Here is a 17,505-nt window from a genome sequence, read left to right as displayed (position 1 = left end):
CACATTTAGGGGTCCAGTTTTTAAGTCTCTACTATGTGCCAGGCAGTATTCTAGGAAATGGATATACAGCAATGGAAAACAAAAACAGCAAAAAAAGTTGAGGTCCCTGTTGTCATGGAACTTGGGTTCTAGAAAGAAAGGATTAATAATAAACAAATAAATATGTAAACAAGGTAACTAATGTAAGATATGTGATTTGTTGAGAATTAAAGTAGGGTAATATAACAATGAGGCCAGAAAGGGTCTCTTTAAAGTGGTGGCATTTAAGTTAAGATCTGAGTGGTAAGAATCCAGCTATGCAAGTGTCAGAGGGAAGAACAGCCCAGACGGGGGGACAGCTAGTACAAGACTCCTAGGTTAAAATAAGCTTTGTATGCTGGAATGTTAGAGGAAAAACAGTGGTATCAACAAAAACAACAGCCAAAAGAAGGAAGGAAAGAGGGAAGAGAAATGAAAAGGCGATTATGACTAGAATGTAGTTGGCAAGTGTTGCCTAGTACAGTCAAGGTTAGGAAATGGACTGTGGGGGCAATGGCCAAGAGAAGAAGCAAGGAGACCAGCTAGGATCTCTGGCAGTTATAGATCATGGTGGCTTGGATTAGGGAGCTGATCACAGAGGTGGGGAAGATGGATGCCACATATGCTTTAGAAGTAAGAAAAACAGAGCTTGCTGATGTGGGGCAGGAAGTAAAGGAAGAACCAAGAATGACAACCAGATTTGGGGCTGTTTAGTTAGTTTCTTCCACTAAATTGTGAGCTTCACGAGAACAGAGACCATAGTAATTTTGTTCACCTGGCACCTAATACAAGCTCAATAAACTGAACTGAATAAATGAATGTATGAATAAACAAAACTATGGGAGAAGAGGCAGAGGGATGTCAGGGCAGGTTTCATTGCGAATGGATGGCTGTTCAAGGGTTCTGAAGGGTGAGTTGAAGTTTGTCAGGTTGGCAAAACAGGGAAGAGCACTGAGGGCTGAGGAAACAGCATGTGTAAAAGGAGACAGGAAATACACAACATGAATAGAACAGTGTCACTGAATTACATGACTTGCCCATGATAAATTGGCAGCTCTGTAACAGGGCCAGACACCAGAGAAGCTATAATGGCTAATACACAATTCTCTTTGCCATACCTCGATACAAAGACAAATAATGAGAGCTCCAAGGATGGACTAAAGGAAAAAAAAAAATCTAAATCCAGAAATCAAGCCCAAAGTCATGCTGATTCCTGCAGAAGGTAGAAAGCTGTCAATCACAGCCCTTGAGGAAATTCTAGGATCCCACTGAAGTCTAACATGCCTCCCCAACAACCAAGGATTCCCTTGATTTTTGATGCATGGTTTCATGCTGTCTTTGGGGGAGAAGCAGTATATCTAAAGGAAACATTAGAAGAAAACATGCTTGTGCATCCTCTGGGACGAACCCAGAGAGGATCTGAGACAAACTCAAGGACAAAAGATTCCCCAGAGCAAACCAGCCACTATATTCACTTAAATCATTCCATGCCAAGCTCAGTCCTTTGAGGATATGAATGTATACTACACAGGAAGCTTCTCAGAAACAAGCATTTAATACAATATAATTATTATTAAAGACATATAAAAACACACAGAGAGAAAAAGACAGTGACAAAGAGGAAAGACAAAAAAAAAAAAAAAAAAAAACAGGGACAGAGAGAGAGAAGAAAGGAAGCAGAGAAAGGCACCTAGAAAGAAAAGGAGTGAGAGTGAAGAATGTAGAGGGAACTAGACAAACATGGAGAGCTAAAGAGCGGGTGTGGGTGATTCAATTTGTCAAAGCGAAGGAAGGTGGATGTTTTTGTTCTTTGTAGGTTAATATGTAAATGATATTCTGATTTATTAGCGGTCTCCAGCAGATGAGGTGATGATTAGCACATTTCCATATTTATAGAAAAGCAACACTAACTTTCTGGATTTATAGAAAATCAGCTCTTCACAAATAGCAAATTGTGCTATTATCGACATATGGTTTTCTATAAACAGAACTGAGGTAATTATCCCTGGGACAATTTGTTGGTGGGCTCCTTTTGAATATTAATCACATTGGAAGCCCATTTCTGGCTCACCGATTTTAAAGAGGAGGGGCCACCAGATACCCCAGGCAATTAATTAGTAATCCAACACCAGAGACAGGAGGCCAAAGGAGAAGCTATGCCAGGACCACGTGGTGGAAAGACCAAAGGTCCTAGGCTCTGACACTAGCTTCCTGCAGCCCTGGGCAAAGAAGTCACCGCCTTGATGAGCCTCAGCTGTCTGTAGTTAAAACTGGGTTAACACTGACCTCAAAGTGTTGTCCAGAAAATGAAATGAGAATATATACCACAGCAGCTGGAACCTAGTAGCTATTCAATACATCTGAGTTCTTTTATCTTCCCCACATTTATGAAAGGTTCTAAAAAGATCCACTGAAGTATTTCAAAACATTTTTTTTTTACGTTGATTCATAGTAAGCTACTTATTTGTGTGTGTGTGTGTGTGTGTGGTAAATGTATAGGTAGCAAAACATTTGCCATTTCAACAGTCATTACACGTGCGGATCCGTGTGCCCATTCTGCTGCTCAGTCATCACCCTTACCCGCCGCCTTAAGCATTGTGTCTTTCTTTCCCCCTCCCTGTCGCCCACCGCTGGTAACCACTAATAAACTCTGATCTCTATACACTTGTCAATTCTAGATATTTCATATAAGTGGGATCATATTTGTCCTCTTGTGACTGACTTATATCACTAAGCATAATGTTTTCAAGGTTGATCTACTTTATATCATGACAAGGAACATTATACATCTATTTATTTAACTGGAAAAAGTTTCTTGAAACAATAACTTAATTTCACTGCCTACAATCCTCTATGCTATTTTATATTCTATCCCTTTTTTTTTTTTTTTAGGACGCTTGGTGGCACAGTGGTTAAGCAGTCAGCTGCTAACCGTAAGGTCAGCAGTTCAAATCCACCAGCCAATCCGCGAGTCAAAGATGTGGCAGTCTGCTCCGGTAAAGATTTACAGCCTTGGAAATCCTACAGGGCAGTTCTACTCTGTCTTATAAGGTCACTATGAGTTGGAATTGACTCGATGGCAACAGGTTTGGTTTTTCGGTTCAAACTCCCACTCTTATTTTGCATAGTCACTATGTATTAAGGCCTGTGTTGAATGCTGAAGGCACAGAAAAGTGTCAAACGGACATTAGCTTTCAAGAATCTTACTATCTAGATAAGAAGAAAAATAATAACATTTGGAAAGTTGTTTTTTAACTAAAGGGGCTGGAACATATATGAATGTGTTGAAGAAAGTGAGTGGGCAGCCTAGGAAGTACAGTCAGAGGAACCTCTTGGAATGAGAAATTTGAACTTGGCTTTGAAATACGGATAAATCTGGCACCTTCTACTCATTCACTGACTAGGTCGGTGGTTCTCAAACTGTAGTGGACATCAGAATCACCCAGAGGACTTGTTAAAACCCAGACTGCTGTCCCTCCTCCCAGAGTCTCTGACTTAGTAGGTTTGGGATGAGGGCCTGATAATTTGCATTTCTAACCAGTTCCCAGGTGAGGCTCATGCTGTCAGTCCCAAGTTCACACTTTGAGATCCAGTATTCTAAGTAGGTTGCAGGGAGACCATTTGAAGGTTGTTGATGCCATGCTATGGAGTTCAGACTTTAGTCTTAGCCATACAGAATATTAGGCAAGGAAGTGATATTGTTGGGTCTGTGGAGTAGAAAGTCCACTCTGGTGGCAATTGTCAAGGATGGATTGTAAGGTGTGAGCCCGCCAGCAGAGACCATTCAGGAGGTGAGGCGGTAATAACTGAAAGGCAGGGACTACCTACCACTTAGGAGTGGAGATGAGAACAAGGGCTGGACGAGAGCAGTCCAGGAGAGAGAATTGAAAGGCCTTGAAGATCTATAGGGCTCACTTTCGGAGAAGGTGGAACGTGGGGCGACTCTAAGTCTCTTGCTTCAATGACTGATTGGATGGTGACTCCATTAACTGAGAATCAACATATAAATGTTGATTTTAACATTCTGAGTAACAAGATCTCATAGATTCATTATTATTAAAGAGGCAACTGTAATGTAATAGAAACCCTATCATTTGGGGGGACAGACAAGTCTGAGTTCAAATCCTGTTTGTAGCACTTATTAGCTAGTCATTTCACCCTTCTGCATCTCAATTCCCTAGAAATAATAATACTTATGTTTTCTTGTACGGTTGTCATGAATAAGAAATTAAGATCACGCATGGTGCAAAGTCAGGCTCAGAAAACTGCAAACCACGTCCTGGTATATGTGCTGGTCATTGTGTGCATAAGGTTCCCGCTCTGCTTACCGTATGATTCCATACGTTCTTTGTCAAGCACCAGAATATATTCATAAGTGCCACCCATTGATCCAGACGTGATGTAATGGGTGCCATAGTCATTGATGAACTTGGCGTACATGCCATAATTGTACTGCTCCGGCAACTCCATTAATGCTTCCAGCATTCCTTCATCCAGTACAATGTTGTCCCTCCTCATCTTGAAATGAGCAGTCTGCACCTTGGTGAAAATTCTGATAAAGCCGTATTTCTGCCAACGACAACAGCCATTGAATGAGGGAAAAGAACAAAGAAAGTATACATAGGAGATTATACAAAAGGTCAACATTTAGTAGTTGAGTGAAATATACATGTATTTACATATTTATATATCTGATATTTATATAAATATATGATATATATATATATATAAAGCAGAAAACCAAAGTTTATATATATAAAGCACATACCAAACCAATTGCCATTGAGTAGACCCCAACTCATAGCTACCCTATGTATGTCAGAATAGAAGTGTGCTCCACAGGGTTTTCAATGGTGATTTTTCAGAAGTAGGTCACCAGACCTTCTTTCCTAGGTGCCTCTGGGTGGACTCAAACCTGTAAGCTAAGGCTAGTAGCCCAGCACTTAACCACTAATTTTATAACTCTATTTTCATCATCCAAAATAATTTTTTGAACCCGAACTACAGCCACAGTCCTGAGATCAATGTTATTGAGAAATCCTGGTAAGATTTTGAACCAATTCAATAAATATTTCTCCAGTCCCTGATTACCTTTCCATCCTCATCAATCCTCACTTTTCTTCCCACTCTGTGCTTCAGCCAGCTGAAGTCCTTTCAATCCCAAATTTTTGTGAGGAATATTCCCATCTCTGGGCCTTTGCACGTGCTGTTCCCATGCCTGGAACACACTTTGGTCAACTTCTTTCTCCTTTCATCTGTCTATCTTGTACTCATCTTTGGAACTCAGCTTAGATAGATGTCTCCTACTCAAGGAAGCATTTCCTGACTCCTCAGGAATTTATTGCACATGCCAGCCCTCCTACCTATTTGGTAAAGCAAGGCTTGCTTTAGCATTCTTCCAAGTCTAATTTGGAGGGCCTGGCTGTTTCTCTTTAACATGTTACCATTCTAAGTACTTCCCTATATGCTCCAGGTAACCATGAAAAAGGATACTGTGCAGTGATAAGAGCTCTCATCTTATCATTCAATTTTATTCCCTTTGTGATGATTCTGTGTGCAAAAGCGTAATAAGAAAAACAAACATTATTACCAGTGATCAGACATTTCCAATTACACAAGCAAATTAAGGTTCAATTACTACTGTACTTTTTAATGCAATTAAGGTAATACGTGTTCAGTGTAGATTATGGAATACTGGGAGACACAGGCATTATGTTTTAATACCTTCTCATTATACTGGTCTAACTTCTTCAAGAATGCAGAGTATTTCGATCCAGTTATACCCGCTTCCACATTTATCGGGATTTTGCTAAAGCCTATGCCAAGGGTCACTCCCCATGACCTAGACTTTTCATTTTTTACTTCAGAAAGAAGGCTATTTGCATCATCATAGAGCTCTGAGGAGATTTCTGTATCAGCCAGGGCCTGGAAAGAAACAAACAGAAGTTAGCCTTGTGCACACAGAGCCTCCATTCAATATTTATATCTCTGCTTTGTAAAATATCTAGAGTTTCATCATTGTGAAGGATCCCATTAAAAGACTAATCCAGGCATCTGATTATTTGCTAAAATACAGAAAATATAGCAGTGTCCTCAATATGGACATGTTGTTGTTGTTAGTTGCTGTTGAGCCTGAGGAGTAGAGCTGTTCCATGGGGTTTTCTGGGCTGTGACCTTTTGGAAGCAGGTCGCCAGGCCTGTCTTCTGAGGCACCTCTGGGTGAGTTCAAATCACCAAACTTTCAGTTAGTAGTTGAGCATTCGACTGTTTGTATCATGTAAGTACTCCTTCGATATGGTCATAAAAACCAAAAGCCAAACCAGTTGTCACTGAGTCGATTCTAACTCATAGTGACCCTATGGGACAGAGAAGAACTGCCCCATAGAGTTTCCAAGTGGCTGCTGGTGGATACAAACTGCCAACCTTTTGGTTACCAGCCATAGATCTTAACCACTGCGCCACCAGGGCTCCACTGATATGGTCATCCCGCTGCCGTCGAGTCGATTCCGACTCATAGTGACCCTAGAGGACAGAGTAGAACTGCCCCATAGAGTTTCCAAGGAGCACCTGGTGGATTCAAACTGCTGACCTTTTGGTTAGCAGCCATAGCACTTAACCACTATGCCACCAGGGTTTCCAATATGGTCATAAAAAAATGGTCATAGCATTGCTAAAATACTTATTTACACACACAGATGCATACAAAGATGGTTCTGATAAAATACTATATCGTTGTGGGCCTGGACTTTGTTATGGCTGGCTTATCTACCCTGTTTCTGAAGGAGCCCTGGTGGCTCAACAGTTAAGCACTCTGCTAGTAACCGAAGGGTTGGTGGTTTGAACTCACCCAGCAGTTTTGCGGGAGGAAGACTTGGTGATCTGTTCCCATAAAGATTACAGCCTAGAAAACCCTATGGGGGAGTTCTACCCTGTCACATGGTGTTCTTATGAGTTAAAAATTGACAGCATCTAATGACAACAACATCCTTCCTGTAGGGCAGGATGCTTGCCTCTGCAATGGTGAGATCTAGAAGGCCAAGTCTGAGGGTGAATCTGGGAGGAAAGGGATAAAGGAAGTTTTTCAGATCATCCATGTTCTGGCCAGCGGTACGCTTTAGTGTTGTTCACAAATGTTTGGTTATTTCATTTCAGGCACACAATGGGGTTACATTTCTCTGCCACTTGAACTCAGGTATCGTCTCGTGACTTGCTCCAGCCAATTAAGCAAGTCTTAAGAGTCCTTGAGTGGTTCACTCTGCAATTGTGAGGGCGTGTGTGGAAATGGAGCCTCCATTAGCTTGGGTCCCAGAGTGTCTAATGGTGATCTGTTTTCTTTCCATCTCAGGGTGAGCAAGTACCATATGTAAGACATTGTTGTTTTAACCCACTGAGAACTGATGATTTCCTTGTTAACACAGTGTAACCTAGTCTATCGTGACTGACACAGAGGCCCTGGACCTGCCTCAAGCTTAGAAAAATGATGTGACTGCATGTTCCAGCTTGGCTTACCACAGGCCTCATATGGGATGTGTGTGTAGGGAGGGCAAATATCTTAAAAACAGACTCCATAAGACTGGCTTATCCTATGTCAATCTATTTCTCTTGAGAAACTTGAGGGGAGGGAGGCTCTGACTAGATAATTGCTCAGAATCCTGGAACCCTGCCATCTCCTTCTATAAATATAATATGTAAATAAATATCCTCCCTTCTAAATGATATATGTTGTTGTTGCTAGCAGCTGTTAAGTTGGTTCCTGGCTCATGGTGACCCTGTACACAACAGAACAAAATACTGTCCAGTCCTGTGTCATCCCCATGATCCGTTGTGGACTGGACTATTATGATCTATAGGGTTTTCTTTGGCTGATTTTTGGAAGTAGATTATCAGGCCTCTCTTCCTAGTCTGTCTTAGTCCTGAAACTCCACTAAAACCTATGCAGCATCATAGCAACATGCACGCCACTAGTGACAGATGAACGGTAGCCGAGCATGAGGTGCACTGGCTGGGAGTCGAAGCCGGGTCTCCTGTACGGAAGGATGGACTGGGCTTGGTTCAGGCAGGTCTGGGTTTGAATCTGTCTCTGCCACCTACGGCAGTATCACTCTGAGCCCAACACTTTCTTGGTCTAAGTCTATTTTTTTGTTGTTTTTGTTTGTTTCTCAATTTCTAAAATGCAACAATGATAACAGCTAACCCATTGTGTTGTAAGGAGGATTAAATGGGAGAATTTATGTGGAAGTAGAGGACCAGATACACAGTAAACACTCAGTGAAGTTTGTTGTATGGCCCTCACACTCAAGGGATGAGAGGTATAGAAATGAATGGCCATGAACAGGCTCTGGTACTGATCCTGAGCCACCTGGGCTGGTGGGTTCCAACTGCCAAACTTTTGGTTAGCAGCCGAGCTCTTAACCACTTCACCACCATGGCTTCATGCGACCAGGAGACCACAGCACATCAGAGATGGAGGGATGCTTAGGGACCATCAAAAATTTGCAAGCATTTTAAGCAGCAGAATCCTTTCTTCAAACAAAATAATATGAAGACCAAGATATGGAAGTGATCAGTGTGGAGCTGCCCTTGCTAAAGTAGGGGCATAGATCTCAGAACCATGCCCAGCCATCTTCTCTCCTACCTCCACTTTACAGATGAGGAAGCTGGGGCCCAGGGAGGGGAGTGAGTTGCTCAAGATATCATATAGCTATATTCTAGCAGAGCCACAACTTGGATATAGATCTTCTGACTTGCAGCCCACAGAGTAAGACCCCAGATCTATTCTATTAATTTTGAAATAGGAGCTAAGATTCATCAAGTGGGTGGCCACATTTACATTATCCCTGTCACTGGCCCTGCCCTTGCCTCTCAGCACCCTTCCACACAGAGTATCCATAGAGGCAGGTGAAAAAGGGCTTGAAGTCGCCAACAAGCTCTATTGGAAATAAAAGCTCCCAAAGCAAGGCATCTCCCTCAACAGGCCTTTCCCTCCCTGCCACCCACCCTACAGCAGCCTGTGAATATCCCTGTTCAGACTTACTTCAAAATGGTACTTCAGAAAGTTGTAGGGTTTCCGAAAGTACTTCTCATCGTCTCCATAGTAGAGACGCTCACAGGCGGGGTCATATCGAAGCTCCCTCCATTCCCCATTGTATACTGTCTCACACTGGCCCCCATAATAACTGGCGTCGTACACGCTCTGAGCTTCTTCCTGGGTCAGGATATTATACCTAAATTGAAAAGGTGACTTCTGGGAGAGAGCATTGGAATGGCCAAGACAGCACAGAATGTTATCCTCTGGAAGATGTCATGGTAAGTGGTTCAAGCAGTTGTTTCTCAAACCATGTTCTGTGGAGCCCGAGGATTCCTAGGGGTACCTTAAGGGCCACTTTGGGCAACAGTGGGAGATTGAGTAGGCTGGGCATGGGGCCTACAGTTTCCCTTCAAGCACAGCAGCCAGAAAGCTCCATTCAGCATCTAAAACAGTATTCCCATATAGGAAAACCAAAAACCAAACCTGCTGCGGTCAAGTCAATTCCAACCCATAGGGACTCTGTAGGACAGAATAGAACTGCACAATAGGGTTTTCAAGGAGCACCTGGTGGATTCAAACTGCCGACCTTTTGGTTAGCAGCCATAGCTCTTAACCACTACACCACCAGGGTTTCCTCTCATATAGGAGACACACCTAAATATTTGTTGAATAAATTGGAAAGACAATTTGTACAGTGATCAAGAGTTCAGGCACAGAAGCCAGACTGAGCCCATTTCTCAGCTCTACCACATGTGTGACCTTGGGCAAATCATTTAACCTTTCTGTGTGTCAGTTTAGTCATTTACAAAAAGCAATTAATACAGAAACAAAAAGACATAATAACAAGTTTTGGTGAAATTTGGAGAAATCAAAATCCTCTGACACTGCTGGGGGGAATGTAAAATGGTGCAGCTGCTTTGGAAAAGAGCATACAAGTTACTACATGATCCAGCAACTCTACTCCCAGATATAGACCCAAGAGAAATGTAAATGTGTGTCCACATAAAAACTAGTACGCTGTTGTTTTTAGCAGCATTATTCACAATAGCCAAAAAGTGGAAACGACTCAAATGCCCATCAGTGGAAGAGTGGGTGAACAAAATGTGGTATATCCCTTCAAAAGAATATTGTTTGGCCATAAAAAGTAAGGAAGTGTGATTCATGTTACAACGTGGATGAACCTTGAAAAAATTCTGCTAAGTGAAAGAAGCCGGGCACAAAAGACCACGTATTATATGATTCAATTCATATAAAATATCTGGAACAAAGAAATCTATAGAGATAAGAAATAGTTTAGTGATTCTCTAAGACCAAGTCAAGGGTGAATGGGTTGGAGGATCCTAGCAAAAGATGTTTCTTTTTAAAATGATGAATATATTCTAAAATTGACTGTGTTGATAGTTGCACATGTCTGTGAATATACTAAAAATCATTGAATTGTAGGCTTTATTTGGGTGAATTGTTAGATCTATAAACTACATCTCAAAAAAGCTGTGAAAAAAAATCAGTTAATAACACTATCTCTCATAAGCTAATTCTAAGATTCAATGAGTTAAAACATGTAAAGAAATCATAACGGTTGTTAACGTAGATTAAGTACACAATAAATGTTTCGTTGTTGATGTCATTATTGTCATTATTTCAGAAAAATGTTCTACTACTAAAAGATAAGTTTTGAAATGTGGGGTAACTCATAGTGCTAAGATGGAGTCTAAGCCTCAGAGAGGTCATTGTCTTAGAGGCAGTCTTAGAGATATGGAAGGACTGACGGTTTGAAAGCCAGGGAGACTCCTGTTTAATTTCCAGCTCTACCACTTACTAGCTATGTGACTTTGGACAATTTCTAGAACTTCTCTGAAGCTCACTTTCCTGTCTGAAGAACAGACATAACAACATCGCTCATGGTTTTTGTGAAGTCTAATGAGAATATGAAAGCACAAGCAAAGTTGAGAGTACGTGCTAGGCACTCAACAAGATACTTCCCTTCCCGTAGCCCATACCCTTCCAAAAATATTTTCCCATACTTTCCTCTTCAGAATATATCAAATATATCTGTCCATGTTCCATGTTTAGGCCACAGAAAAAAATAAAATAATATTCATAGGGTAAGATAGAGTTTTAACTTTCTAAAAAGGGAAAATTAACTGAACAAAAATATTTAGAGTTGGCTAAAAGTTCCAAGAGGATAATTTAAGCCTCTTATGTTATAGATAATAAAATTATTGCTTGTCTCTGCCTGTCAAACTCCTACTTAGCCTTTGAGATCCAACTCAAAAGTTGCCGCCTCTGTGCGGCCTTCTTTGATTACTCTGGACAGACTTAGTTGTTCCCTCCTCTGTGTTCCCATGGCATTCATTGATCACCCTTGGCATACCACTTAGCATGTGCCTGAAAGACACAAGGCAGAAAGTGAGCAGGAAATAAACTATGAATATAACCTATTTCAGAAGAATAAGGATAAATAGAGAGTTCCCCAGCATACAGTAGGAATTCAACGTACGTTAACTTCCTTCTTCTCTTCCTACCTCCTTCTCTTTCTTCCTATTAGTAGAAGTGATACGATGAATAGAATACAAACTCTGCCAGACATTTAACATACATTAGCTTTCAGCTTCATGACAATTTTGCAAATGCAGAAACTGAACCTCAGAAAAATTAACTTTCTTATACTGTTGGTCACAGCTGAATTTTTTTTCCCTGAGTTTTTTTTTACACTAAAATCTGGGCTTCTTCATTTTCCTCTATCCTGCAGTTTCTATCTTTCCATCTACTGAACATGTTTCTGTCTATAGCTTATAAATACAAGCTCTCAAATGGGCCAGACAAAAACTCAAAGGAACAATAAACCCTAAGTTGCACTATAATCTCTAAGTGTAAGTAAAGCCTATGTGTATCTAGAGAAACTGGCTACAAAAGAAACAATGAAAAGAAAAAGGCATGGTCAAAGAAAGTCTACTATTTGGAAATCTACTATGCAGAAATACTCATACATGTGTACAAAAACATGTGTATAAGAATGTTCATTAGAGCATTATTTATAAGAGGAAAAAATGAGAAAAACCTAATTATCCTTTCATAGGAAACAGTCAAATAAATGATCATATAGTCATATATAGAAGAGAGATTAGCAAACCTTCCTGTAAAGGGCCAGGTACCTAATATTTTAGGCTTTGCAATCTCTAGGTCTCTTTCCCAACTACTCAGTTCTGCCATTATAGGGCAAAAGCTGTCTTTCGATAAAACTTTATTTATAAAACGAGAAAGCAAGCCAGATTTGGCCTACTGGTCATAGTTTACTGATCCCCATTATAGAATAATATATGCTTAGAAGAAAAAGGTAGAAATATGGGGGTAAATCTTCAAGATATATTAAGTGAAAAAAGCAAGTCACATGACAGTATATATAGTATGATCACATTTATGTAAAATATACCTATGTGTATTATACATTACACACAGGTACAGTATACTTGCATATATTAGTTTATTTTACACCAAATTACATTTTTCAAATGGTCTTGAAGTCCCTACACCAAACAGTTAACAGAGATCACCTTTAGCGAGGGAAGGGAGGGAGAGTGATTGGGTGGGGCCTAAGTGGGGAAGGTGAAGAGAGACTTTCAGTTTTACCTTAAACATATAGAAGTATCTATAACAAGAAATAAAAATAAAAATCTGTGGGATCTTAAATTAGAAAAAAATAAGATTATTAAGAAAGGTCTGTGAGCTCTTGAGATGAACAGAAGAACCGTCAAAATGGCAACGGATGGGAGTGGAGGCGGGCTCATTCTCCTACTTCCGTGCTCACTGTGGGCAAAGGTCTACGATTCAGGAAGTGTATTTCAATGCTTCTGGTTGATTCACACAAGAGCAGGGTCATGTAGTCCGGGATATTTTTGCCAGTAAGAAAGGATTTATTTTTTGGCTCAATATTTCATGCTTCTACTCTGTTCATTCCAAAGTAAATTTCAGTATCAACAACAGCCCCCTTTGATTGGTCTGAAAGAAAAAGAATTTGACCTTTTTTGATATGTGTGTGGCTATGTCATTTACAGGACTCAATCCCACCATGTGGGTGGGCTGTGATCTCATTGCCGTTAAACCACAATGAATGAGAGCTGCATTCAACCTCACCCTTACCTGACCTGAGTGAGCTGCAACAAGGCTGGGTCACTTGTGACAATTACTGAGTCTTCTCATATAATGACTTGGCTAGTCGTATTGATTTGTTTTGATTCAACCAATATTCAGTGAGAGGCTATTAAAGGACAGGCTCGGACATAAGGGCCGAGGGGATATAAAAGATGAGTGAAAGGCAGACTCTGCCTTCAAAGAGTTGACATTCAAGTTAGGGGACAGGACCCACAAAATCAGAGCAGCAGGAAACTAACAACACAGGAAACTAATGAACTAGATCCTGTACTGGGTACAATAAAGTAGAGATGAAAAGGCAGATTTCTCCAGAAATTCTTGGCCTGGGCAGTTGGATGCTTCAACAGATGTTCCAATTCTAGTGGATAAATATTTGAGATAGTAGGACACAGGGGGCTCTGGGAGCAATAGGAGGGACCAAGTCAGCCTAGACAGATCAAGCAGAGGTGGGTGTCAAGAAGGCTTCCTGAAGAGGTGATGGCAGGTTATGAGACGAACATTCCAGAAAGAACTAAAGCACATGATGCATCCAAGGAACTGGCCTCAAACATGAGGTACATGATGAAGAGAAGTGAGAACCAAGGATGATTTAATCTCCACAGATGAAGAAAGTGTAGACTAGGATGCTTAAGTAAGCAATGGCAAAGTGGGGGTTGAAACCCCTCTTTGTCACACCCCAAAGCTTATTTTCTTTGTGTTGTATCACACTGTTACCATTTTCAGTTGCTGTCAAGTCAATTCTGACTCATGGCAACTCCATGTGTGTCTGAGTAGAAATGTGTGTCATAGGTTTTCAATGGCTGATGTTTTGGAGATAGATCACCAGACTTTTCTTCCAAGGCATCACCCAGGTACTCCATCACACTGTTAGCCCTGGTTATACAAGCTGCTATAGTGTAAAACAGAATGCCAACAGTCCTATTAGAAAGTGAACTTGGTTCAGAGAGGGTATCATGGAAGATATGGCTTCTTAAATGGGCCTTGGAAAAGGAATCGGGGATTGAGGAGATGGTCAGCAGAGTATGGGGGCGTGAAAGGAGAGGAGGACCCTCCAGGCAGAGATGTAGAGGGGAAAGCATGAGTAATATCACCTGGGCAGGCGTGCACAGTCACCTTAGGGGAACAGCGAGAGCTGCCGGACAGAAAGGCCTCCTTTTTTCCCTAAAACTAATACTCATGATGGAAGACAAATCACTCCCTCCCCTAAGCTGAGGCAATGACTCACCCCAAGGCTGCTCTCTCTGATCCTGGAATCGGGTCATACTGGCTGCAGTCATTGTCAATGACCCTGACATCTTCACAGTCATCCTCATCAGAGCCATCAAGACAGTCCCTGTCTCCATTACACAAAAGGTGGCGTTTTAGGCAGCGACCTGAGAGACAGAGAGAGGGAGAGAGATGCTGGGGATTCTTCTAGCCCCTCCCTGGACTCTTCCTTCTCCCTCATGACCCACATCTATAGTCGCCAAATCCTGCCCATCAGTCCCACCCTGAAATTGCCTTAAATCTGTTCCATCTTCTCCATCTCACTGTCCCTGCCTTCCTTCCAGCCTCCTGATTTCCTACCTGTAGCCTTCCAGTGAGTGCCTTACCCCTCTCTCCCTCTCTAATCCACTCTCCCATTGCAGCCCCAGTGGTCTTCTAAGATGCCAATCTAGCCATACCAACCTCTGTTCTGTATGCTCCTTGGCTCCCCATTGCTCTTCTTCCATATGTCACAGTCTGGTACAAAGGGCTTTTCTCTTCTGGCCCTTGGTTACCTCAATGACCTCATCACCTGCCTCGCTTTCCAAAGTCCTGACACTGCAATTATTCTGGTCAATTGCAAGCCCCTGAATTGCCATGCTTTTTCTCGTTCTTTCTCCCTATTTCCCAGAAACCTCTTTTTTTTCTTCCATTTTTCAAGTTGTAGCGCAAGTACTTTTTTGAAGCCTACACTGGCTGTCCAGAGCAGATCTGGACACCCACTTCTACAGAGGCCCACTGAACCACGTACATACACCAATCACAGCTGTTATTGCATGATATTGTAATTGACTCCAGTAGGACTCTCTCCCAGGAGCCGTCGTGGTGCAATGGTTAAGCGCTCAGATCCTAATCAATAAGTTGGCGGTTCAAATCCTCCGACCAGCTCCACAGGAGGAAAGACCTGGCAATCTGGTCCTATAAAGATTTCAGCCTAGGAAACCACGGGGCAGGTCCACAGTGTCACGTGAGGTTGGTGTTAGTTGGAACCAACTCAACGGCACACAGCAGCAGGACTCTCTCCCCAACAGACTAACAGTGCCTGCAGGTGAGCCACCTTAATTTTTTTTTCTTTTTTATTGTACTTTAGATGAAGGTTTACAGAACAAACTAGTTTCTCATCAAACAGTTAGTATACACATTGTTATATCACATTGGTTAACAACCCCACAACACGTCAACACTCTCCCTTCTCAACCCTGGGTTTCCTATTACCAGCTGTCCTGTTCCCTCCTGTCTGCCGGTCCATGCCCAGGCCTGGTGCGCCCCTTTAGTTTTGTTTTGTTCCACAGGCCTGTTCAATCTTTGGCTGAAATGTGAACCTCAGGAGTGACCTCATTACTGAGCTGGGTTTCTCCAGTCTCTGTCAGGCCAGCAAGTCTGGTCTTTCTTTTTAAGTTAGAATTTTGTTCTACATTTTTCTCTAGCTCTGTCTGGGACCCTCTATTGTGATCCCTGTCAGAGCAGTCAGTGGTGGCACCTGGGAACCATCTAGTTGTACTGGACTCAGTCTTGTGGAGGCTGTGGTAGATGTGGTCCATTAGGCCTTGAGACTAATCTTTCCCTTGTATCTTTATTTTTCTTCATTCTTCCTTGCTTCTGAAGGGGTGAGACCAGTGGAGTATCCTAGATGGCCACTCACAGTCATTTAAGATCCCAGGCACTACTCACCAAAGTCGAATGTAGAACATATTCTTTATAACCTATGTCATGCCAATTGAGCTAGATGTTCCCCGAGATCATGGTCCCCACAGCCCTCAGCCAGCAATTCGGTCCCTCAGGGAGTATGGATGTGCCTATGGAGCTACCATGACCTGAGGCACCTTAATTTTTTCATCTCTGTGTTACCAGCGCATAATATATGCCCAGTAAATATTTGTTAAATTAACAGATGAACGAGTGAAATGTCTTTTGAGGGAAAGAGTGCTCCTAAACTGTGAAATGTACATTTACTAAATGAATCAAACAAGTGTTATTACAAACTTGCAGCAAAATTACTTGGGATGCAAGTACTTCAAATGCAGTTTCTAGGGCCCCAGCCCAAACCTGCTGATTGACAAGCTCGGGGGAAGGACTCAGGAGCCTGCATCTCAACAAGCTATCCGGGTAAGTGGTCTGCACTTTAGATCTGACAGCCACAGCTGTTATCCCGCTGGAAGGCTACTCACCTGTCTCCTTACACTGGAAATCCTCTCCACACCGTGCCTGCCTTAGACAATCCAAGGGACTGTGACAGCTGGCTTGATCCCAGACATCACCACTGCAGATGGCTCCCCCAAACTTGTTTGGCTGCAGAAGGCTCCTGTATCGGTACTAAATCAGATTTTTAAACAGACACATTATTGTCAATCAATCAACCAAGATATATGCAGGCAGGTCTCAGCTCACCATAAGGAATAAGTGTCTCATGATTGAGAACTGCCTGCAAAGCTATCTTTGGAGGGAATGAGTGCTCATAAATGGTGATGTTCAAACAGAGGTGGCATGATCACCAGCTGGATTACTGCATACAGCCTCCAAACATCAAATGAAAGGCTTGGACCAATTATTTCAAGCATCTTCCTACTTGCTAGGCAGGGCCTCTATTCTACCCACCCTCTTCCCCCTTTTTCAACTAGTTAATTCCTATTCATCTTTCAAGATTCATGTTTTACCTCCTCTGGAAAGCTTTCCCTAATTAAGAAAGGCAGCATCCTCTGGACTTCTGCAGGTCCCCTTTCTCCTCTCTCTCCTAGCACTTGTCATATGAGTCCATGATTGATCATTTTGCTATGTGTCTCTCTCTCCCACTAGTCTATGAGCAATTTGAGGATGGGGATGGAGTGGCGAATAAAGGAACATATCTTACTGTGGTTTAAATGCTTGGCACTTGGCCTGTGGTCAGCACACAGTAGGCACTAGTAGAAGGCAGCTGTTGCTTTGACCTTGCAGCATCTCTTCTGGTCATTGCACCCTTCTTTCCTGGGACATTCTCATAAGGTTCAGATGGGGTTGACCCCAACCCCTCAATCATAAGGCTGTGTGGGTATTAACTAGGCCTGGCCAACCAAAGAATCTTTCTA

The 17,505-nt window shown here is 42.0% G+C and overlaps 1 protein-coding gene across 1 annotated transcript in view; it reads right to left on the bottom strand.

Moving 5' to 3' along the window:
* The window catches only part of C8A (complement C8 alpha chain), an 83,879-nt gene that overhangs the window by 46,433 nt on the left and 19,941 nt on the right, over positions 1–17,505 (bottom strand). The window contains exons 3-7 of the mRNA XM_064282030.1: positions 16,612–16,756; positions 14,424–14,571; positions 9,053–9,242; positions 5,743–5,943; positions 4,347–4,587 (exon numbers count right to left, since the gene is read on the bottom strand). Coding sequence (XP_064138100.1) covers positions 4,347–4,587; positions 5,743–5,943; positions 9,053–9,242; positions 14,424–14,571; positions 16,612–16,756 — 925 coding nt within the window. The remainder of the gene's footprint in view (positions 1–4,346; positions 4,588–5,742; positions 5,944–9,052; positions 9,243–14,423; positions 14,572–16,611; positions 16,757–17,505) is intronic.

Source organism: Loxodonta africana, chromosome 3 (assembly GCF_030014295.1).
Source record: "Loxodonta africana isolate mLoxAfr1 chromosome 3, mLoxAfr1.hap2, whole genome shotgun sequence".
Taxonomy (NCBI): Eukaryota; Metazoa; Chordata; class Mammalia; order Proboscidea; family Elephantidae; genus Loxodonta; species Loxodonta africana.
This window is presented reverse-complemented; position numbering and strand designations above follow the sequence as displayed.